General features: G+C 44.1%; 1 protein-coding gene across 1 annotated transcript in view; it reads left to right on the top strand.

The window, feature by feature from the left end:
* LOC106594640 (very long-chain acyl-CoA synthetase) overlaps positions 1-19,086 on the top strand; it is a 29,750-nt gene extending 10,664 nt beyond the window's left edge. The window contains exons 4-10 of the mRNA XM_045689646.1: positions 452-576; positions 14,451-14,645; positions 15,138-15,228; positions 15,453-15,648; positions 15,951-16,048; positions 17,520-17,650; positions 18,529-19,086. Of these exons, the coding sequence (XP_045545602.1) occupies positions 452-576; positions 14,451-14,645; positions 15,138-15,228; positions 15,453-15,648; positions 15,951-16,048; positions 17,520-17,650; positions 18,529-18,705 (1,013 nt within the window). The 3' untranslated portion in view covers positions 18,706-19,086. The remainder of the gene's footprint in view (positions 1-451; positions 577-14,450; positions 14,646-15,137; positions 15,229-15,452; positions 15,649-15,950; positions 16,049-17,519; positions 17,651-18,528) is intronic.
* The last annotated feature ends 343 nt before the right edge of the window (positions 19,087-19,429 follow it).

The raw sequence follows: 19,429 nt of genomic DNA, 5'->3' as shown, positions 1-19,429 counted from the left end.
GCATGCGACCAATAACATTTTATTTGAAATGTCCCGGTCAGGTCATGTGGTTAGGAAAAACTCCAAGCTGATTATGATGCACATGCAGTACCAGCTTAGTACTTTCTTTTGTCCACAAAAAAAAAGGCACTATTTCCTCTGACGGGTGCATATTTAAGGGACATTTAGTACTGAAGTGAACACAACAGGTTCACAGCATATGTGGCAACTTTTCTGCTCTCAGGGCCATTACAAGGTCATTTATAAGAGCACTGCCCTGCTCATTCCTGTTCCTGCCTGGGTGTTAGGGTTTTTTATGATGATGATGATGATGCACACTGCTGACTTACCATAACAGTTTTGTCAGCATTTCAGGTCTGCCATTGGTTGATATGAAGCGATATCACCTGCAGGTTCTTAAAACTGATATTTTCATTGTTCCTCCCTCATCTCTTCTATTTGTCCATCCCAGGCTCCACCATCATTCTGAGGAGGAAGTTCTCGGCCTCTCAGTTCTGGGATGAATGCAGGAAGTACAACGTTACCGTGGTCCAGTACATAGGAGAGGTGTTACGCTACCTCTGTAACACACCCAAGGTAAGCAACCTCAGCTGCAAGCTTTATACAAGGTGACCTTCATTTTGTCATTCATTGTTATTACATAGTGGTTGCTATGGTTTCTAGCATCCTGTCCAGGGGGTTTATGACATAGTAGTTGCTATGGTTTGTAGCATCCTGTCCAGGGGGTTTGACATAGTAATGACATAGTAGTTGCTATGGTTGTAGCATCCTGTCCAGGGGGTTTATGACATAGTAGTTGCTATGGTTCGTAGCATCCTGTCCAGGGGGTTTATGACATAGTAATGACATAGTAGTTGCTATGGTTCGTAGCATCCTGTCCAGGGGGTTTGACATAGTAATGACATAGTAGTTGCTATGGTTCGTAGCATCCTGTCCAGGGGGTTTATGACATAGTAGTTGCTATGGTTCGTAGCATCCTGTCCAGGGGGTTTATGACATAGTAATGACATAGTAGTTGCTATGGTTCGTAGCATCCTGTTCATGGGGGTTATTTGTACATCAAGCTGCTTCATGCCACATAAGCAGGAGGTATGGACCCTTTCTGGCTCGGAAAAGGCTTACATATTCTCTCTGGGATAGGGTATATGACTGACCAGGCATGTTTTCAGCCATGTTTCAGACAAGGATTTGAAAGTATTTGACATTATATTTTTGACCCAGGGCTGTAGAGTACACACTAATAATAACAACATGATAGTAGGCCACTTGGCAGCATGCAGGGATCATGCGGGGGCCATGAGGAACCCATGCAGGGGCCATGCTGCAATCAATTCTCACATCTCTGGTGTTTTCCATGCAGGGGCCATGCTGGAATCAAACCCCACATCTCTGGTGTTTTCCATGCGGGGGCCATGCTGGAATCAAACCCCACATCTCTGGTGTTTTCCATGCGGGGGCCATGCTGGAATCAAACCCCACATCTCTGGTGTTTTCCATGCAGGGGCCATGCTGGAATCAATTCTCACATCTCTGGTGTTTTCCATGCGGGGGCCATGCTGGAATCAAACCCCACATCTCTGGTGTTTTCCATGCAGGGGCCATGCTGGAATCAAACCCCACATCTCTGGTGTTTTCCATGCAGGGGCCATGCTGGAATCAAACCCCACATCTCTGGTGTTTCCGGCATCTTCCATGCTCTAACCCACTGAGCTATGGTGAACCCAGATGTTAGACTAGTGTCACAGACTACAGTTACAGACTCGTTTTACAGACTAGTGTTACAGACTGGCATTACAGACTAGTGTTAGACTAGTGTCACAGATTAGTGTTACAGACTGGCATTACAGACTAGTGTTAGACTAGTGTCACAGACTAGTGTTACAGACTGGTATTACAGACTGGTGTTACAGACTGGCATTACAGACTAGTGTCACAGACTAGTGTCACAGACTAGTGTCACAGACTAGTGTCACAGACTGGCATTACAGACTAGTGTCACAGACTAGTGTTACAGACTGGCATTACAGACTAGTGTCACAGACTAGTGTCACAGACTAGTGTCACAGACTGGCATTACAGACTAGTGTCACAGACTAGTGTCACAGACTGGCATTACAGACTGGCATTACAGACTGGCATTACAGACTAGTGTCACAGACTAGTGTCACAGACTAGTGTTACAGACTGGCATTAGACTAGTGTCACAGACTAGTGTCACAGACTAGCGTCACAGACTAGTGTCACAGACTAGTGTCACAGACTAGTGTCACAGACTAGCGTCACAGACTAGCGTCACAGACTACAGTTACAGACTAGTGTTACAGACTAGTGTTACAGACTAGTGTTAACAGAATAGTGGAATCCAGATTGTTCAAGTCAAGTGATCTTCTTCCCAGTATTCAGACAGATGGGTTAGGTTACACCAGAGGCAGGGTGCCACAGAGAGCTTTTTCTGCATGTTCAAGTACTATTTGAAATGTTCAAATACTTTGAGTCAGTGTTTTCTGACTGAGCGTTCCTTGACAGGTTGATGGGTGGGGTTTGGACTTGTTGGACTTGGTTCCATTGGTTCCATTGCATCAGGCATGTTCAATCAAGCACATCTAAACTATTCAAAAGATTCCAAATACTACTTGAAGCCAGGTGTGGTTTATGCCCAGGCTTTGTGGCGCGAACTTCTCCCTCTGTGTGTCCAATCAGACCGAGACCCTCTCAGCCACTTCCAAATCTCTCCAGCGAGGTTGTTTTACAACCCGGCCACAGCTGTAGCGTCAGAAATAGAATCATTAGGATTCCCAGTGTCACCTTACTGTTATCAATGTCACTGACCTGGAAAGTTCTAAAGTGATATTTTCAATTGAGTTGGATTGAATCCAGACAATTGATCGAGTTGAAAATGTCATTGATAGGTTAGGTTTCAATCTGGATATTATGGTAGAAGACGTTTCTCATCTACCTCTTTTTGGAGGTAAAAGTATGCAGGCAGTTGGGAGATGCCATTTTATGGAAGATGCTCTCACCTTTTATTTTCTGGACTAGGCTACATGCAGGCAGTTCTGGACTAGGCTACATGCAGGCAGTTCTGGACTAGGCTACATGCAGACAATTCTGGACGAGGCTACATGCAGACAGTTCTGGACTAGGCTACATGCAGGCAGTTCTGGACTAGGCTACATGCAGGCAGTTCTGGACTAGGCTACATGCAGGCAGTTCTGGACTAGGCTACATGCAGGCAGTTCTGGACTAGGCTACATGCAGGCAGTTCTGGACTAGGCTACATACAGACAGTTCTGGACTAGGCTACATGCAGACAGTTCTGGACTAGGCTACATGCAGACAGTTCTGGACTAGGCTACATGCAGACAGTTCTGGACTAGGCTACATGCAGACAGTTCTGGACTAGGCTACATGCAGGCAGTTCTGGACTAGGCTACATGCAGGCAGTTCTGGACTAGGCTACATGCAGGCAGTTCTGGACTAGGCTACATGCAGGCAGTTCTGGACTAGGCTACATGCAGACAGTTCTGGACTAGGCTACATGCAGACAGTTCTGGACTAGGCTACATGCAGACAGTTCTGGACTAGGCTACATGCAGACAGTTCTGGACTAGGCTACATGCAGGCAGTTCTGGACGAGGCTACATGCAGGCAGTTCTGGACTAGGCTACATGCAGGCAGTTCTGGACTAGGCTACATGCAGACAGTTCTGGACTAGGCTACATGCAGACAGTTCTGGACTAGGCTACATGCAGACAGTTCTGTCTTCTTCTCAACACCAAATCTCCCGAAAGGAGCCTTTCCCCAGAATTCATGTGGAGAGACTTTTATAAGACTTTTCTGACTAGCATCCCGTTGACCCCCCAACGAGCCCAACCCCTAACCTTAACCCTAAACTAATTGTAACCAATTCAGAAATTAAATATTGGTTTGCACGTCATCCACGTCCCCTTACTTTTTATGGCCGTCATATTTCAGGGCCCTCACAGGCGTGGCCTGGATAGCAATGTAAACATTCTGTGTTCCCACCATTGTAAGTGAACCCCTCTCCACGTACAGACACACCATGTGACCCTCCCACAGCCTAATGGTCTACAGCTACATATCAAATGGCAACTTATTCCCTCTATAGTTTCACCAGAGCAACAGTAGTGGACTAGAGTATAAAGGGAATAGGTTGCCATTTAGGACGCACCCTCGTGGTTCTGATCTGGTGGTCCTCTCAGAATAGCTAGTGGCCTTTACTTAGGAACTCAACCATGTGTAATGACAGTCAGTGGTAGGCTGGGGGCTGGGGCTGAGGCTGGGGCTGGGGGCTGAGGCTTAGGCTGGGAAACCATATCTCTGGGTCAGGGAAGGGGAATGTAATCACGTATGGCGGGTCATATTTTCAAACCTTTTATTGGGATAGTTCAAAATAATGTTAGGTTAGAATGTTAGGTCAGAATGTTATAGAACGTTAGGTCAGAATGTTATAGAACGTTAGGTTAGAATGTTATAGAACATTAGGTTAGAATGTTATAGAATGTTAGGTTAGAATGTTATAGAACGTTAGGTTAGAATGTTATAGAACATTAGGTTAGAATGTTATAGAACGTTAGGCTAGAATGTTATAGAACGTTAGGCTAGAATGTTACAGAACGTTAGGTTAGAATGTTATAGAATGTTAGGTTAGAATGTTATAGAATGTTAGGTTAGAATGTTAGGTTAGAATGTTAGGTTAGAATGTTATAGAACATTAGGTCAGAATGTTATAGAACGTTAGGTTAGAATGTTATAGAATGTTAGGTTAGAATGTTATAGAACGTTAGGTTAGAATGTCATAGAACGTTTGGTTAGAATGTTATAGAACGTTTGGTTAGAATGTTATAGAACGTTAGGTTAGAATGTTAGGTTAGATTGTTATAGAATGTTAGGTCAGAATGTTATAGAATGTTAGGTCAGAATGTTATAGAATGTTAGGTTCAAATGTTATAGAATGTTAGGTTAAAATGTTATAGAACGTTAGGTTAAAATGTTATAGAACGTTAGGTTAAAATGTAATAGAATGTTAGGTTAGAATGTTATAGAACGTTAGGTTAGAATGTTATAGAACGTTAGGTTAGAATGTTATAGAACATTAGGTTAGAATGTTAGTTTAGAATGTTATAGAACCTAATATAATGTTAGCTTACAATGTTAGTTTTCTTTTCAGTTTTTTCCAAATGGCTTTTGGAACTGAATGTACTGTACCTAGATATTGTTACACGGAGTGGAATAGGGGAACCCAAGAGCAGACTCAGACAAGGAGACTGGGATGAAGTAACCAAAGTATTTATAGAAACACGGGGAAGATGGAGTGCAGGTCAGGGGAAGCTCGGGCGGGTTGCAGGAAACCAGGTGAGGAGGCTGAGACTGGAGCGAGAGGGGTTGGGACAGGGTAAGCAAGTCCGGAGGGGAATCCAAGGGAGTAGCAGAGTGGGGAATCCAGGACAGAGTAGCAGGATGACGAGACGTGGGACTGGCGACAGGGACCAGAGTCAGTGCGGGCAGAACTGTAGCGGAGAGGAAAACAGCGTCAGGCAAGGAAAACGGACACAGAAAACAGGCACGTGCCAATCCCTTTAGCGGGATCGATTTGACAACATCCAGTGAAATGGCAGCGCGCCAAATTCAAACTACAGGAATATCAATATTCAAACACATTCAAATAATTTTTCAACCAGGCTGGTGTGACACAAAACTCAGAAATAGCCATATAATAAATGCCTTACCTTTGAAGATCTCCTTCTTTTTGCAATCCCAAATGTCTCATTGACACAATGAATGGTCGTTTTGTTCGATAAATTCCTTCTTTATATCCCCAAAATGTCCATTTATTTGGCGCGTTTGATTCAGAAATACACCGGTTCCAACTCGCCCAACATGACTACAAAGTATCTAATAAGTTACCTGTAAACTTGGTCCAAACATTTCAAACAACGTTTCTAATCCAATCTCAGGTATCCTGAAATGTAAATAATCGATAAAATTGAAGACGGAATAAACTGTTTCCAATACCGGATAAAAACAATGTGAAGCGCGTTCCAGTTCACGCGCACCGAAACAGTAGAGTCCACCTGGAGTGACACTTACAAAGAACAGCCATACTTCTTAATTTCTCAAAAGAAAAACATCGAACAATTTCTAAAGACTCTAGTGGAAGCCATAGGAACTACAACCAGGTACCTCATAAATAGGGCTTCCCATAGAAAATAATTGGAAAACACAATGACCTCGAATTGTGCTCGGGCTTCGCCTGCCAAATCAGTTCTGTTATAGTCACAGACATTTTTCTAACAGTTTTAGAAACTTCAGAGTGTTTTCGATCCAAATCTACTAATTATATGCATATCCTAGCTTCTGGGCCTGAGTAGCAGGCAGTTAGTTTACTTTGGGCACGCTTTTCATCCAGACGTCAAAATACTGCCCCCTAGCCCAAAGAAGTTAACCACTTGTGTTCTGGCTCTGGCCCAACCCATTGTTTTCTGGGACCATTTTAATTAGAAAATCATTATTGTTCACCCAATCTATACATTTGTCTTTTTATTTTATTTATTTCACCTTTATTTAAGGCAAGTTGAGAACAAGTTCTCATTTAAAATTGCGACCTGGCCAAGATTAAGCAAAGCAGTTCGACAACATACAACAACACAGAGTTACACATGGAGTAAAACAAACATACAGTCAATGATACAGTGGAAAAATAAGTCTATATACAATGTGAGCAAATGAGGTGAGATAAGGGAGGTAAAGGCAAAAAAGGCCATGGTGGCAAAGTACAGTGGGGGGGAAAAAGTATTTGATCCCCTGCTGATTTTGTACGTTTGCCCACTGATAAAGAAAGGATCAGTCTGTAATTTTAATGGTATGTTTATTTGAACAGTGAGAGACAGAATAACAACAAAAATATCCAGAAAAACGCATGTCAAAAATGTTATAAATTGATTTGCATTTTAATGAGGGAAATAAGTATTTGACCCCCTCTCAATCAGAAAGATTTCTGCCTCCCAGGTGTCTTTTATACAGGTAACGAGCTGAGATTAGGAGCACACTCTTAAAGGGAGTGCTCCTAACCGCAGCTTGTTACCTGTAAGAAAGACACCTGTCCACAGAAGTAATCAATCAATCAGATTCCAAACTCTCTACCATGGCCAAGACCAAAGAGCTCTCCAAGGATATCAGGGACTAGATTGTAGACCCACACAAGGCTGGAATGGGCTACAAGACCATCGCCAAGCAGCTTGGTGAGAAGGTGACAACATTTGGTGCAATTATTCGCAAATACAAAAAACACAAAAGAACTGTCAATATCCCTCGGCCTGGGGCTCCATGCAAGATCTCACCTCGTGGAGTTGCAAAGATCATGAGAACGGTGAGGAATCAGCCCAGAACTACACGGGAGGATCTTGTCAATGATCTCAAGGCAGCTGGGACCATAGTCACCAAGAAAACAATTGGTAACACACTACACCGTGAAGGACTTAAATCCTGCAGCGCCCGCAAGGTCCCCCTGCTCAAGAATACCTATACATGCCCGTCTGAAGTTTGCCAATGAACATCTGAATGATTCAGAGGACAACTGGTGAAAGTGTTGTGGTCAGATAAGACCAAAATGGAGCTCTTTGGCATCAATTCAACTCGCCGTGTTTGGATGAGGAGGAATGCTGCCGATGACCCCAACAACACCATCTCCACCGTCAAACATGGAGGTGGAAACATTATGCTTTGGGGGTGTTTTTCTGCTAAGGGGACAGGACAACTTCACCGCATCATTTGACGGGGCCATGAACTGTCAAATCTTGGGTGAGAACCTCCTTCCCTCAGCCAGGGTATTGAAAATGGGTCGTGGATGGGCATTCCAGCATGACAATGACCCAAACACACGGCAAGGCAACAAAGGAGTGGCTCAAGAAGAAGCACATTAAGGTCCTGGAGTGGCCTAGCCAGTCTCCAGACCTTAATCCCATAGAAAATCTGTGGAGGGAGCGGAAGGTTCGAGTTGCCAAACGTCAGCCTCGAAACCTTAATGACTTGGAGAAGATCTGCAAAGAGGAGTGGGACAAAATCCCTCCTGAGATGTGTGCAAACCTGGTGGCCAACTACAAGAAACGTCTGATCTCTGTGATTGCCAACAAGGGTTTTGCCACCAAGTACTAAGTCATGTTTTGCAGAGGGGTCAAATACTTATTTCCCTCATTAAAATGCAAATCCTTTTAACATTTTTGACATGCATTTTTCTGGATGTTTTTGTTGTTATTCTGTCTCTCACTGTTCAAATAAACCTACCATTAAAATTATAGACTGATCATTTCTTTGTAAGTGGGCAAATGTACAAAATCAGCAGGGGATCAAATACTTTTTTCCCCCACTGTACATACAATATAGCAAGTAAAACACTGGAATGGTAGATTTGTAGTAGAAGATGGTGCGAAATAGAAATAATGGGGTGCAAAGGAGCAAAATAAATAAATACAGTAGGGGAAGAGGTAGTTGTTTGGGCTAAATTATAGATGGGCTATGTACAGGTGCAGTGATCTGTGAGCTGCTCTGACAGCTGGTGCTTAAGCTAGTGTTTCCAGTTTCAGAGATTTTTGTAGTTCGTTCCAGTCATTGGCAGCAGAGAACTGGAAGGAGAGGCGGCCAAAGGAGGAATTGGCTTTGGGGGTGACCAGAGAGATATACCTGCTGGAGCGCGTGCTACAAGTGGGTGCTGCTATGGTGACCAGTGAGCGGAGATAAGGGGGGACTTTACCTAGCAGGGTCTTGGAGATGACCTGGAGCCAGTGGGTTTGGCGAAGATTATGAAGCGAAGGCCAGCCAATGAGAGCGTACAGGTCGTAGTGGTGGGTAGTACATGGGGCTTTGTTGACAAAACGGATGGCACTGTGATAGGCTGGATCCAGTTTTTTGAGTAGGGTATTGGAGGCCATTTTGTAAATGACATCGCCAAAGTCGAGGATCGGTAGGATGGTAAGTTTTACGAGGGTATGTTTGGCAGCATGAGTGAAGGATGCTTTGTTGCGAAATAGGAAGCCAATTCTAGATTTAACTTTGGATTGGAGATGTTTGATGTGAGTCTGGAAGGAGAGTTTACAGTCTAACCAGACACCAAGGTATTTGTAGTTGTCCACATATTCTAAGTCAGAACCGTACAGAGTAGTGATGCTGGACAGGCGGGCAGGTGCAGGCAGCGATCGGTTGAAGAGTATGCATTTAGTTTTACTTGTATTTAGGAGCAGTTGGAGGCCACGGAAGGAGAGATGTATGGCATTGAAGCTCGTCTGGAGGGTTGTTAACACAGTGTCCAAAGAAGGGCCAGAAGTATACAGAATGGTGTCGTCTGCGTAGAGGTGGATCAGAGACTCACCAGCAGCAAGAGCGACATGACATCATTGATGTATACAGAAAAGAGAGTTGGCCCAAGAATTGAACCCTGTGGTACCCCCATAGAGACTGCCAGAGGTCCGGACAACAGGCCCTCCGATTTGACACACTGAACTCTATCAGAGAAGTAGTTGGTGAACCAGGCAATGCAATCATTTGAGAAACCAAGGCTATTGAGTCTGCCGATGAGGATAGGGTGATTGACAGAGTCGAAAGCTTTGGCCAGGTCAATGAATACGGCAGCACTGTATTGTTTCTTATCGATGGCGGTTACGATATCGTTTAGGACCTTGAGCGTGGCTGAGGTGCACCCATGACCAGCTCTGAAACCAGATTGCATAGCGGAGAAGGTGCGGTGGGATTCAAAATGGTCGGTAATTTGTTTGTTGACTTGGCTTTCGAAGACCTTAGAAAGGCAGGGTAGGATGGATATAGGTCTGTAGCAATTTGGGTCAAGAGTGTCCCCTCCTTTGAAGAGGGGGATGACTGCAGCTGCTTTCCAATCTATGGGAATCTCAGACGACACGAAAGAGAGGTTGAACAGGCTAGTAATAGGGGTTGCAATAATTTCGGCAGATAATGTTAGAAAGAAAGGGTCCAGATTGTCTAGCCCGGCTGATTTGTAGGGGTCCAGATTTTGCAGCTCTTACAGAACATCAGCTGAATGGATTTGGGAGAAGGAGAAATGGGGAAGGCTTGGGCGAGTAGCTGTGGGGGGTGCAGTGCTGTTGACTGCAGTAGGGGTAGCCAGGTGGAAAGCATGGCCAGCCGTAGAAAAATGCTTATTGAAATTTTCAATTATAGTGGGTTTATCGGTGGTGACAGAGGTTCCTTTCCTCAGTGCAGTGGGCAGTTGGGAGGAGGTGTTCTTATTCTCCATGGACTTTACAATGTCCCAGAACTTTTTGAGTTTGAGTTGCAGGAAGCAAATTTCTGCTTGAAAAAGCTAGCCTTGGCTTTTCTAACTGCCTGTGTATATTGGTTTCTAACTTTCCTGAAAAGTTGCATATCACGGGGGCTGTTCGATGCTAATGCAGAACGCCACAGGATGTTTTTGTGTTGGTTAAGGGCAGTCAGTTCTGGGGAGAACCAAGGGCTATATCTGTTTCTGGTTCTAAATTTCTTGAATGGGGCATGCTTATTTAAGATGGTGAGGAAGGCATTTAAAAAAAATAACCAGGCATCCTCTACTGACGGGATGAGGTCAATATCCTTCCAGGATACCAGGGCCAGGTCGATTAGAAAGGCTTGCTTGCTGAAATGTTTCAGGGAGCGTTTGACAGTGATGAGTGGAGGTTGTTTGACCGCTGACCCATTACGGATGCAGGCAATGAGGCAGTGATCACTGAGATCTTGGTTGAAAACAGCAGAGGTGTATTTAGAGGGCAAGTTGGTTAGGATGATATCTATGAGGGTGCCAGTGTTTACGGATTTGGGGTGGTACCTGGTGGGTTCATTAATAATTTGTGTGAGATTGAGGGCATCAAGCTTGGATTGTAGGATGGCTGGGGTGTTAAGCATGTCCCAGTTTAGGTCACCTAGTAGCACAAGCTCTGAAGATAGATGGGGGGGCAATCAGTTCACATATGGTGTCCAGAGCACAGCTGGGGGCCGACGGTGGTCTATCGCAGGCGGCAACGGTGAGAGACTTGTTTTTAGAGAGATGGATTTTTAAAAGTAGAAGTTCAAATTGTTTCGGTAGAGACCTGGATAGTAGGACAGAACTCTACAGGCTATCTCTGCAGTAGATTGCAACACCGCCCCCTTTGGCCGTTCTATCTTGTCTGAAAACGTTGTAGTTAGGGATGACGATTTCAGAGTTTTTGGCGGACTTCCTAAGCCAGGATTCAGACATGGCTAGGACATCCGGGTTGGCAGAGTGTGCTAAAGCAGTGAATAAAACAAACTTAGGGAGGAGGCTTCTAATGTTAACATGCATGAAACCAAGGCTATTACGGTTACAGAAGTCATCAAAAGAGAGCGCCTGGGGAGTAGGAGTGGAGCTAGGCACTGCAGGGCCTGGATTCACCTCTACATCACCAGAGGAACAGAGAAGGATGAGGATAAGGGTACGGCTAAAAGCTATAAGAATTGGTCATCTGTGACGTCCGGAATAGAGAGAAAAATGAGCAGGTTTCTGGGGTCGATAAAATAGCTTCATGGTATAATGTACAGACAAAGGTATGGTAGGATGTGAATATAGTGGAGGTAAACCTAGGCATTTAGTGATGATGAGAAAGATATTGTCTCTAGAAACATCATTGAAACCAGAAGATGTCATAGCATGTGTGGGTGGAGGAACTGAGAGGTTGGATAAGGTATAATGAGCAGGGCTAGAGGCTCTACAGTGAAATAAGCCAATAAACACTAACCAGAACAGCAATGGACAAGGCATATTGACATTAAGGAGAGGCATGCTTAGCCGAGTGATCAAAGGGTCCAGTGAGAATTAGATAACTAGCCGAGCCATAGGTAGCAAGCTGGTAGAAGATGGAGGGAGGTCTGTTTTTAGCGTTTCCGTCTGTAGATTAGTGGGGTTCCGTGTGGTAGGGGGGACCAGTCCAATTGGCAAAATAGTTAGTTATAGTGGCCCAAGAAAATTGTCCGATAGACCTATTCAGATAGCAGCCGATAAGACAGCTAACGATTAGCGGGCCGCAGATGGGCAATCAGGTTACGTCGCGACGGAGGGGCCAGTTGGATAACTCCCTCGGGCAGATAACGTCAGTGGTCCAGTCGAGAAGGCCCGATGGGGCTCCGCATCGGCAGTAAAACGGGTCCGGATAGGTGATTGTAGCCCAGGGGAGGCTGATGGAACTCTTCAGCTGGCTAGCTTCGGAATAATTTGTTATCTCCGGGACCGACGTTGCCAATAGTCACTCAGGTAGCAGCTAGCTAGCTGCAAGATCCAGGTGTAAATGTCCAGAGCCTGCGGGAGAAAACCGGGGATATGGAGAGAGAATAGGTCCGATATGCTCTGGTCTGAGTCGCGCTGTACAAAAACTGGCAATAGCTTTTCGAGCTAGTGGATAGCTGAGGACCGCTAACCGTGGCTAGCTGAACTCCAACGTTAGCCAGTGAACTGGCTAACCTCTGGCTAGCTTCTGTTGTGGATTTCAGATATGAGGTAAATAATACTTTTTTTAAAATTGGTGAGGCGGGTTGCAGGAGAGTGTTTTGAGGTTGAGTTTTTAGCAAAAAAAATATGTAAAAAGATATGCGAAGAAAAAAAAAATATACACTGCTCAAAAAAATAAAGGGAACACTTAAACAACACATCCTAGATCTGAATGAAAGAAATAATCTCATGAAATACTTTTTTCTTTACATAGTTGAATGTGCTGACAACAAAATCACACAAAAATAATGAATGGAAATCCAATTTATCAACCCATGGAGGTCTGGATTTGGAGTCACACTCAAAATGAAAGTGGAAAACCACACTACAGGCTGATCCAACTTTGATGTAATGTCCTTAAAACAAGTCAAAATGAGGCTCAGTAGTGTGTGTGGCCTCCACGTGCCTGTATGACCTCCCTACAACACCTGGGCATGCTCCTGATGAGGTGGCGGATGGTCTCCTGAGGGTTCTCCTCCCAGACCTGAACTAAAGCATCTGCCAACTCCTGGACAGTCTGTGGTGCAACGTGGCGTTGGTGGATGGAGCGAGACATGATGTCCCAGATGTGCTCAATTGGATTCAGGTCTGGGGAACGGGCGGGCCAGTCCATAGCATCAATGCCTTCCTCTTGCAGGAACTGCTGACACACTCCAACCACATGAGGTCTAGCATTGTCTTGCATTAGGAGGAACCCAGGGCCAACCGCACCAGCATATGGTCTCACAAGGGGTCTGAGGATCTCATCTCGGTACCTAATGGCAGTCAGGCTACCTCTGGCGAGCACATGGAGGGCTGTGCGGCCCCCCAAAGAACTGCCACCCCACACCATGACTGACCCACCGCCAAACCGGTCATGCTGGAGGATGTTGCAGGCAGCAGAACGTTCTCCACGGCGTCTCCAGACTCTCACGTCTGCCACGTGCTCAGTGTGAACCTGCTTTCATCTGTGAAGAGCACAGGGCGCCAGTGGCGAATTTGCCAATCTTGGTGTTCTCTGGCAAATGCCAAACGTCCTGCACGGTGTTGGGCTGTAAGCACAACCCCCACCTGTGGACGTCGGGCCCTCATACCACCCTCATGGAGTCTGTTTCTGACCGTTTGAGCAGACACATGCACATTTGTGGCCTGCTGGAGGTCATTTTGCAGGGCTCTGGCAGTGCTCCTCCTGCTCCTCCTTGCACAAAGGCAGAGGTAGCGGTCCTGCTGCTGGGTTGTTGCCCTCCTACGGCCTCCTCCACGTCTCCTGATGTACTGGCCTGTCTCCTGGTAGCACCTCCATGCTCTGGACACTACGCTAACAGACACAGCAAACCTTCTTGCCACAGCTCGCATTGATGTGCCATCCTGGATGAGCTGCACTACCTGAGCCACTTGTGTGGGTTGTAGACTCCGTCTCATGCTACCACTAGAGTGAAAGCACCGCCAGCATTCAAAAGTGACCAAAACATCAGCCAGGAAGCATAGGAACTGAGAAGTGGTCTGTGGTACCACCTGCTGAACCACTCCTTTATTGTGGGTGTCTTGCTTATTGCCTATAATTTCCACCTGTTGTCTATTCCATTTGCACAACAGCATGTGAAATGTATTGTCAATCAGTGTTGTGTCCTAAGTGGACAGTTTGATTTCACAGAAGTGTGATTGACTTGGAGTTACATTGTGTTGTTTAAGTGTTCCCTTTATTTTTTTTTAGCAGTGTGTGTGTATATGTGTATATACATACATACATACATACATACATACATACATACATACATACATACATACATACATACATACACACGGGACACGACAAGAGGAGGACAAAAGACGTCTGAACTGCTACGCCATCTTGGAAAAGGAAGCTTTGGCTTCACAATAACATGATTGACATACAAAAAATAAAAACATGTAAAATATGAATGTTTGTGTTTTTCTCCCAACGTTGCAGAGAGACAACGACAGAGAGCACAACGTCAGGCTGGCCATTGGTAACGGTGTGAGAGCAGAGATATGGAGGGAATTCCTGAACCGCTTTGGGAACATCTACGTGAGGGAGTTTTATGCTTCAACTGAGGGCAATGTGGGATTGATCAACTACATTGGGAAGATAGGAGCTATCGGACGAGTCAACTACCTACACCGGGTAAGGACTGACTCCTGATCAGCCCTGTGTCCTGGGCCCGGATTCATAATGCCTCTGAGTGATGATCCCTGTTCACGAAACCTTATTCATTATGATCTAAAAGGCTAAACTGGATCCTAGATCAGTACTCCTACTCTGAGACACTTTATGACTAAGGGGCCTGAAGATCTGACTCCTAAAGAACCAGGGTTGGGGACAATTCCATTTAATTTCAGTTACTGAATTGAAATGGAATTGACTCCAACTCTACTGAGATATCATGCTTCCCTCTACATTTACATGACATTTGAATCATTTAGAAGACTCTCTTATCCAGACTCACAGTTAGTACATTTATCTTAAGATAGCTAGATACTTTTATTTGTATTAATTGGTAAAGGTAGTACTTCTTACATTGGACATTTTATCAGGGTTGTGGTCCGAACATCAACTGAAATTCCATGTCTTTATCACAGTGATGTGATAGAGGTGTCTCTCCTGTCTCTCTTATAGAAGCTGTTTCCTTATGCTCTGATTAAATACGACACAGAGAGAGATGAACCAATCAGAGACTCTACCGGACTGTGTGTAGAAGCTCCTAAAGGTGAGATGCTGTTTCATAGGTGTGTTAGTGTTGGCCTTTATATAACCAGGGAGGTCATTGTGGACACATTCTGGGGTACAATAATGACCTGAAAATCACACATATCTCAATGTACATTATGCTATTCATGTGTGGGTGTTTGACCCTTTCCCTAAGGAAGAGATGGGAATGTTGGTGTGGGTATACATTATGGTGTGTGTGTGTGTGTGTTTGTCTTCCTGAAGGTGAGACAGGACTGTTGGTGTCCAAGATCACAGACATCGCTCCTTTTGTTGGATACGCTAACAGCCAGCAGACAGAGAAGAAGAGACTGAGAGACGTGTTTCAGAAAGGAGATCTGTACTTTAACAGTGGAGACCTGCTGAAGATAGGCCAGGACAACTTTATTTACTTTCAGGATCGAGTCGGAGATACATTCAGGTACATATCCTGACCTACAGTATGGCATTACAAATATATGGAACCATATTATATTATATTTAGTGGAGTTGTATTGACCCCTACAGGTAGAAGGGAGAGAACATATTATATTTAGTTGAGTTGTATTGACCCCTACAGGTAGAAGGGAGAGAACATTATATTTAGTTGAGTTGTATTGACCCCTACAGGTAGAAGGTATAGAACATATTATATAATAATTAGTTGAGTTGTATTGACCCCTACAGGTAGAAGGGAGAGAACATATTATTTTATATTTAGCTGAGTTGTATTAACCCCTACAGGTGGAAGGGAGAGAATGTGGCCACAACTGAAGTAGCTGACATCCTCACCCTGATAGACTTTGTCCAAGAGGCAAATGTCTACGGTGTTCAAGTCCCAGGTAAATCTAACCCTAACCTTAATCCAAGTACCAGGTAAATCTAACCCTAACCTTAATCCAAGTACCAGGTAAATCTAACCCTAACCTTAATCCAAGTACCAGGTAAATCTAACCCTAACCTTAATCCAAGTAGCAGGGAACCCTAACCTTAAAATCAAATTAACATAGTACAAAAATCCCCATAATAATCTGTCAGTTTAAACTAGAGATATCTTGCATTGGCGTCTCAATCCACCACTTCCACCGATGTCGCACTTCTGCATCTGCAGTGAAAGGTGACTGAGCTAGAGCGATGTTTGTCAGACCAATAGGACAAGCACTTCAGAACAAACTTGTTAATCAATTTGTTTGTATGGGCTAATAGCAGTAAGGACAAATTCACTTTTTCATCAAATCAGTTTTTTCGATCTTTTTTTTTTTATACTTCAAGGGGTCTTAAAATTCAAAATCAAATATTGAAATTATCCTTGGTATGACCTTCTTAAAACAATTCCATATAGCTTAGTAGAACCCCCCCCCAAATCCATTAGACAGGGCTTAGACTGCAGAGGGTTTTACAGGGTAAGCAGTCCATTCACTCTGACATATTGAACCAATAGGTCCCAATCATAAGAATACAAAAACACAACCATCACTATAAGCATTTCCCAATTGAAATGTGCAACTATTGCTTCCCATTGCAAACGTCTTTTTCACATTCAACACACAAAGTAACCAGCGTCACAAAATACATTTTGAAATCCATGTTATTCAATTATTGCACCCACACTGCTCCGCGCGCCAACAAGCGTCTGCGTTGCCAAGGGCTAAAATAGAACTCCTTTCTATTGGGCTAAAATAGAAGTCCTTTCTATTGGTGACGCAGATCGCGCTGCAAGTCTTGCCTCTCCCATCTCCTCATTGGTTTATAGAAGCAGGTACCCATCTCCTCATTGGTTATACCCACGTGGGTGATTGAAAGACGAACTGTGTTGCCGGATGTTGTGGTAATACTATGAAAGTTTAGATGCCAATCACCATATAAGTTCAAAGATGAAAAATCCTGGAAGGAGGAGAGATGACTATGAACGATTCAGTTGACGATAAAACGTTATGTGTGGATTAATTGTCGGAGTAGAGGACCTTGTGCATTTCAGGTGAAATAACAAGTCAATGTTCATATCCCAGGACAAATTCGCTAGCAACAGCAAGCTAGCTAAATAAGACAAATTAGCTAGCAATTGCAGGCAAACTAGCTAAATTTCCATACATGTTTTTCGACCTGTCCCCAAATTAATGTCATTGGTTCAGAGTTTGTTTTGATATTTTAACCTGCGTGTCGTGATCGCGTTTGGTGTAGGGGGACAAAATGAATTTATGCACGACAGCGCACGACGGCGCATGCGCAGCCGGTTTGGATTCCGTGTCACAGTATGATGCGTTCTGGTTGTTTAGTTGTTGGAATGAGGGATTGTTGTGTTCTGTCTCCAAGGCAACGAGGGGAGGATAGGAATGGCTGCCGTCACGGTGAAGGGGGGAGAACAGTTTGATGGCAACAAAACATTCAGCCATGTAGCCAGCTACCTACCGGCGTATGCACGGCCCCGCTTCATACGCATCCAGGTAACTATTCAAAAGTCTTCCTTCCTTATATTACATCATTAATTCTAGACAATTCATGTTATTATTTATTTTAAAGTAGAATCAAAAATGTTTTGCTTTTATTTCAACCTACGGGTTGAAAAACGCTATGTGGGAGCATATCGGAGTTCGTGGACTCTTTTTGTGGTTATGATATCAGGGGTTATGTGGATCAAAAATGGACTTAAGTGGTGGACGTGGCAGGGAGCGCGATCAGCCCGTTGGTGTGGCTGCATTTTAGAGGCCCCCATCATGGTGATGTAGAGAAATATTTGCATTTTGAAGCAAATTTCCTACAATTATACACGTCTCAATGGAGCTGAAAGAAGTTTTAGCTGTTTTAAAGCTAATTTCCTGCAATTCTAGGCATTTAGCCATGTTCAATGCTGTGTTCTTTTGTTCAACCTAAACATCAAAATCTATACTACCCAGGCTGTATCACATCCGGCTGTGATTGGGAGTCCCATAGGGCGACGCACAATTGGCCCAGTGTCGTCCGGGTTTGGCCGGGGGTAGGCCCTCTTTGTAAAAAATGATTTGTTCTTAACTGACTTGCCTCGTTAAATAAATCTTAAATGTAAAAATAAAACAAATCTATAATGCTAAATTCATTGTTTTTGTAATGTTCTATTCTCCCTGACAGATCTCTCCCTGGAGATGAATAGTGAATAGTCCACTGAGCTAAAGGTCTGTGTGTGTTTACGTCTCCCTACGCCTTTTCTTTCTTTCTTTCTTTCTTTCTTTCTTTCTTTCTTTCTTTCTTTCTTTCTTTCTTTCTTTCTTTCTGTCTCTCTGTCTCTCTGTCTCTCTGTCTCTCTGTCTCTCTGTCTCTCTGTCTGTGTCTCTCCATCCCCATCCAGAATGCGGTGGAGGTGACGGGGACCTTCAAGCAGATGAAGGTGAGGTTAGTGGAGGAAGGTTTCGACCCGGCCAGCATCACAGACCCTCTGTACATCCTACAGGAGAGAAAGCAGAGTTACACACCAATGACTGGCCAGATCTTCAGCTCCATAGTGGCAGGCATCATCAAGCTATGAACAGATCTGTGGTGATACTACTCCTGGGTCCTATTCATTAGGGCATGCAATGGAAAACGTTTCAAAAATGTTTTGCAACGGAAAACAAAAATGAGCATTACTTAGTCCCTCCCTGTTTTAGTCCACGCCAGCCCTAATTCTTCACCTGCGGGATCGTCTGAGACCAGCCACCCAGACAGCTAATGAAACTTGGGAGTATTTCTGTCTGTAATAAAGCCCTTTTGTGGGGAAAAACTAATTCTGATTGGCTGGGCCTGGCTCCCAAGTGGGTGGGCCTATGCCCTCCTATGCCCACCCATGGCTGCACCCCTGCGCAGTCATGTGAAATCCATAGATAAGGGCCTAATGAATTTATTTCAATTGACTGATTTCCTCATAAGAATTGTAACTCAATAAAATCATTGAAATTGTTGCATGTTGTGTTTATATTTTTGTGTTTATATTAGTGAACCTTTGTGGAAACAGTGCCACTCTTCGTCCCAACGACTGTAATAGTTTTTGTTTTGTTGTTTAAACAGAGGAGAGGAGTATCCGTCAGTGTGGTAAAACATTTTCTATAAAAACTCTTCACCAAAAAAAACGATCATAATCATTTCTGAAGCACAGTAACTACTCTCATTACTGCCAGAACACTGCATTTCCTGTCCAGCCTGTTTTAGTCAGTAATAACTGTTAACTCGAAATGACACAATGACAAGGTTCCAGTTTAACAAAGTTTACTATA

The sequence above is a fragment of the Salmo salar genome, chromosome ssa11 (genome assembly GCF_905237065.1).
Source record: "Salmo salar chromosome ssa11, Ssal_v3.1, whole genome shotgun sequence".
Taxonomy (NCBI): Eukaryota; Metazoa; Chordata; class Actinopteri; order Salmoniformes; family Salmonidae; genus Salmo; species Salmo salar.
This window is presented reverse-complemented; position numbering and strand designations above follow the sequence as displayed.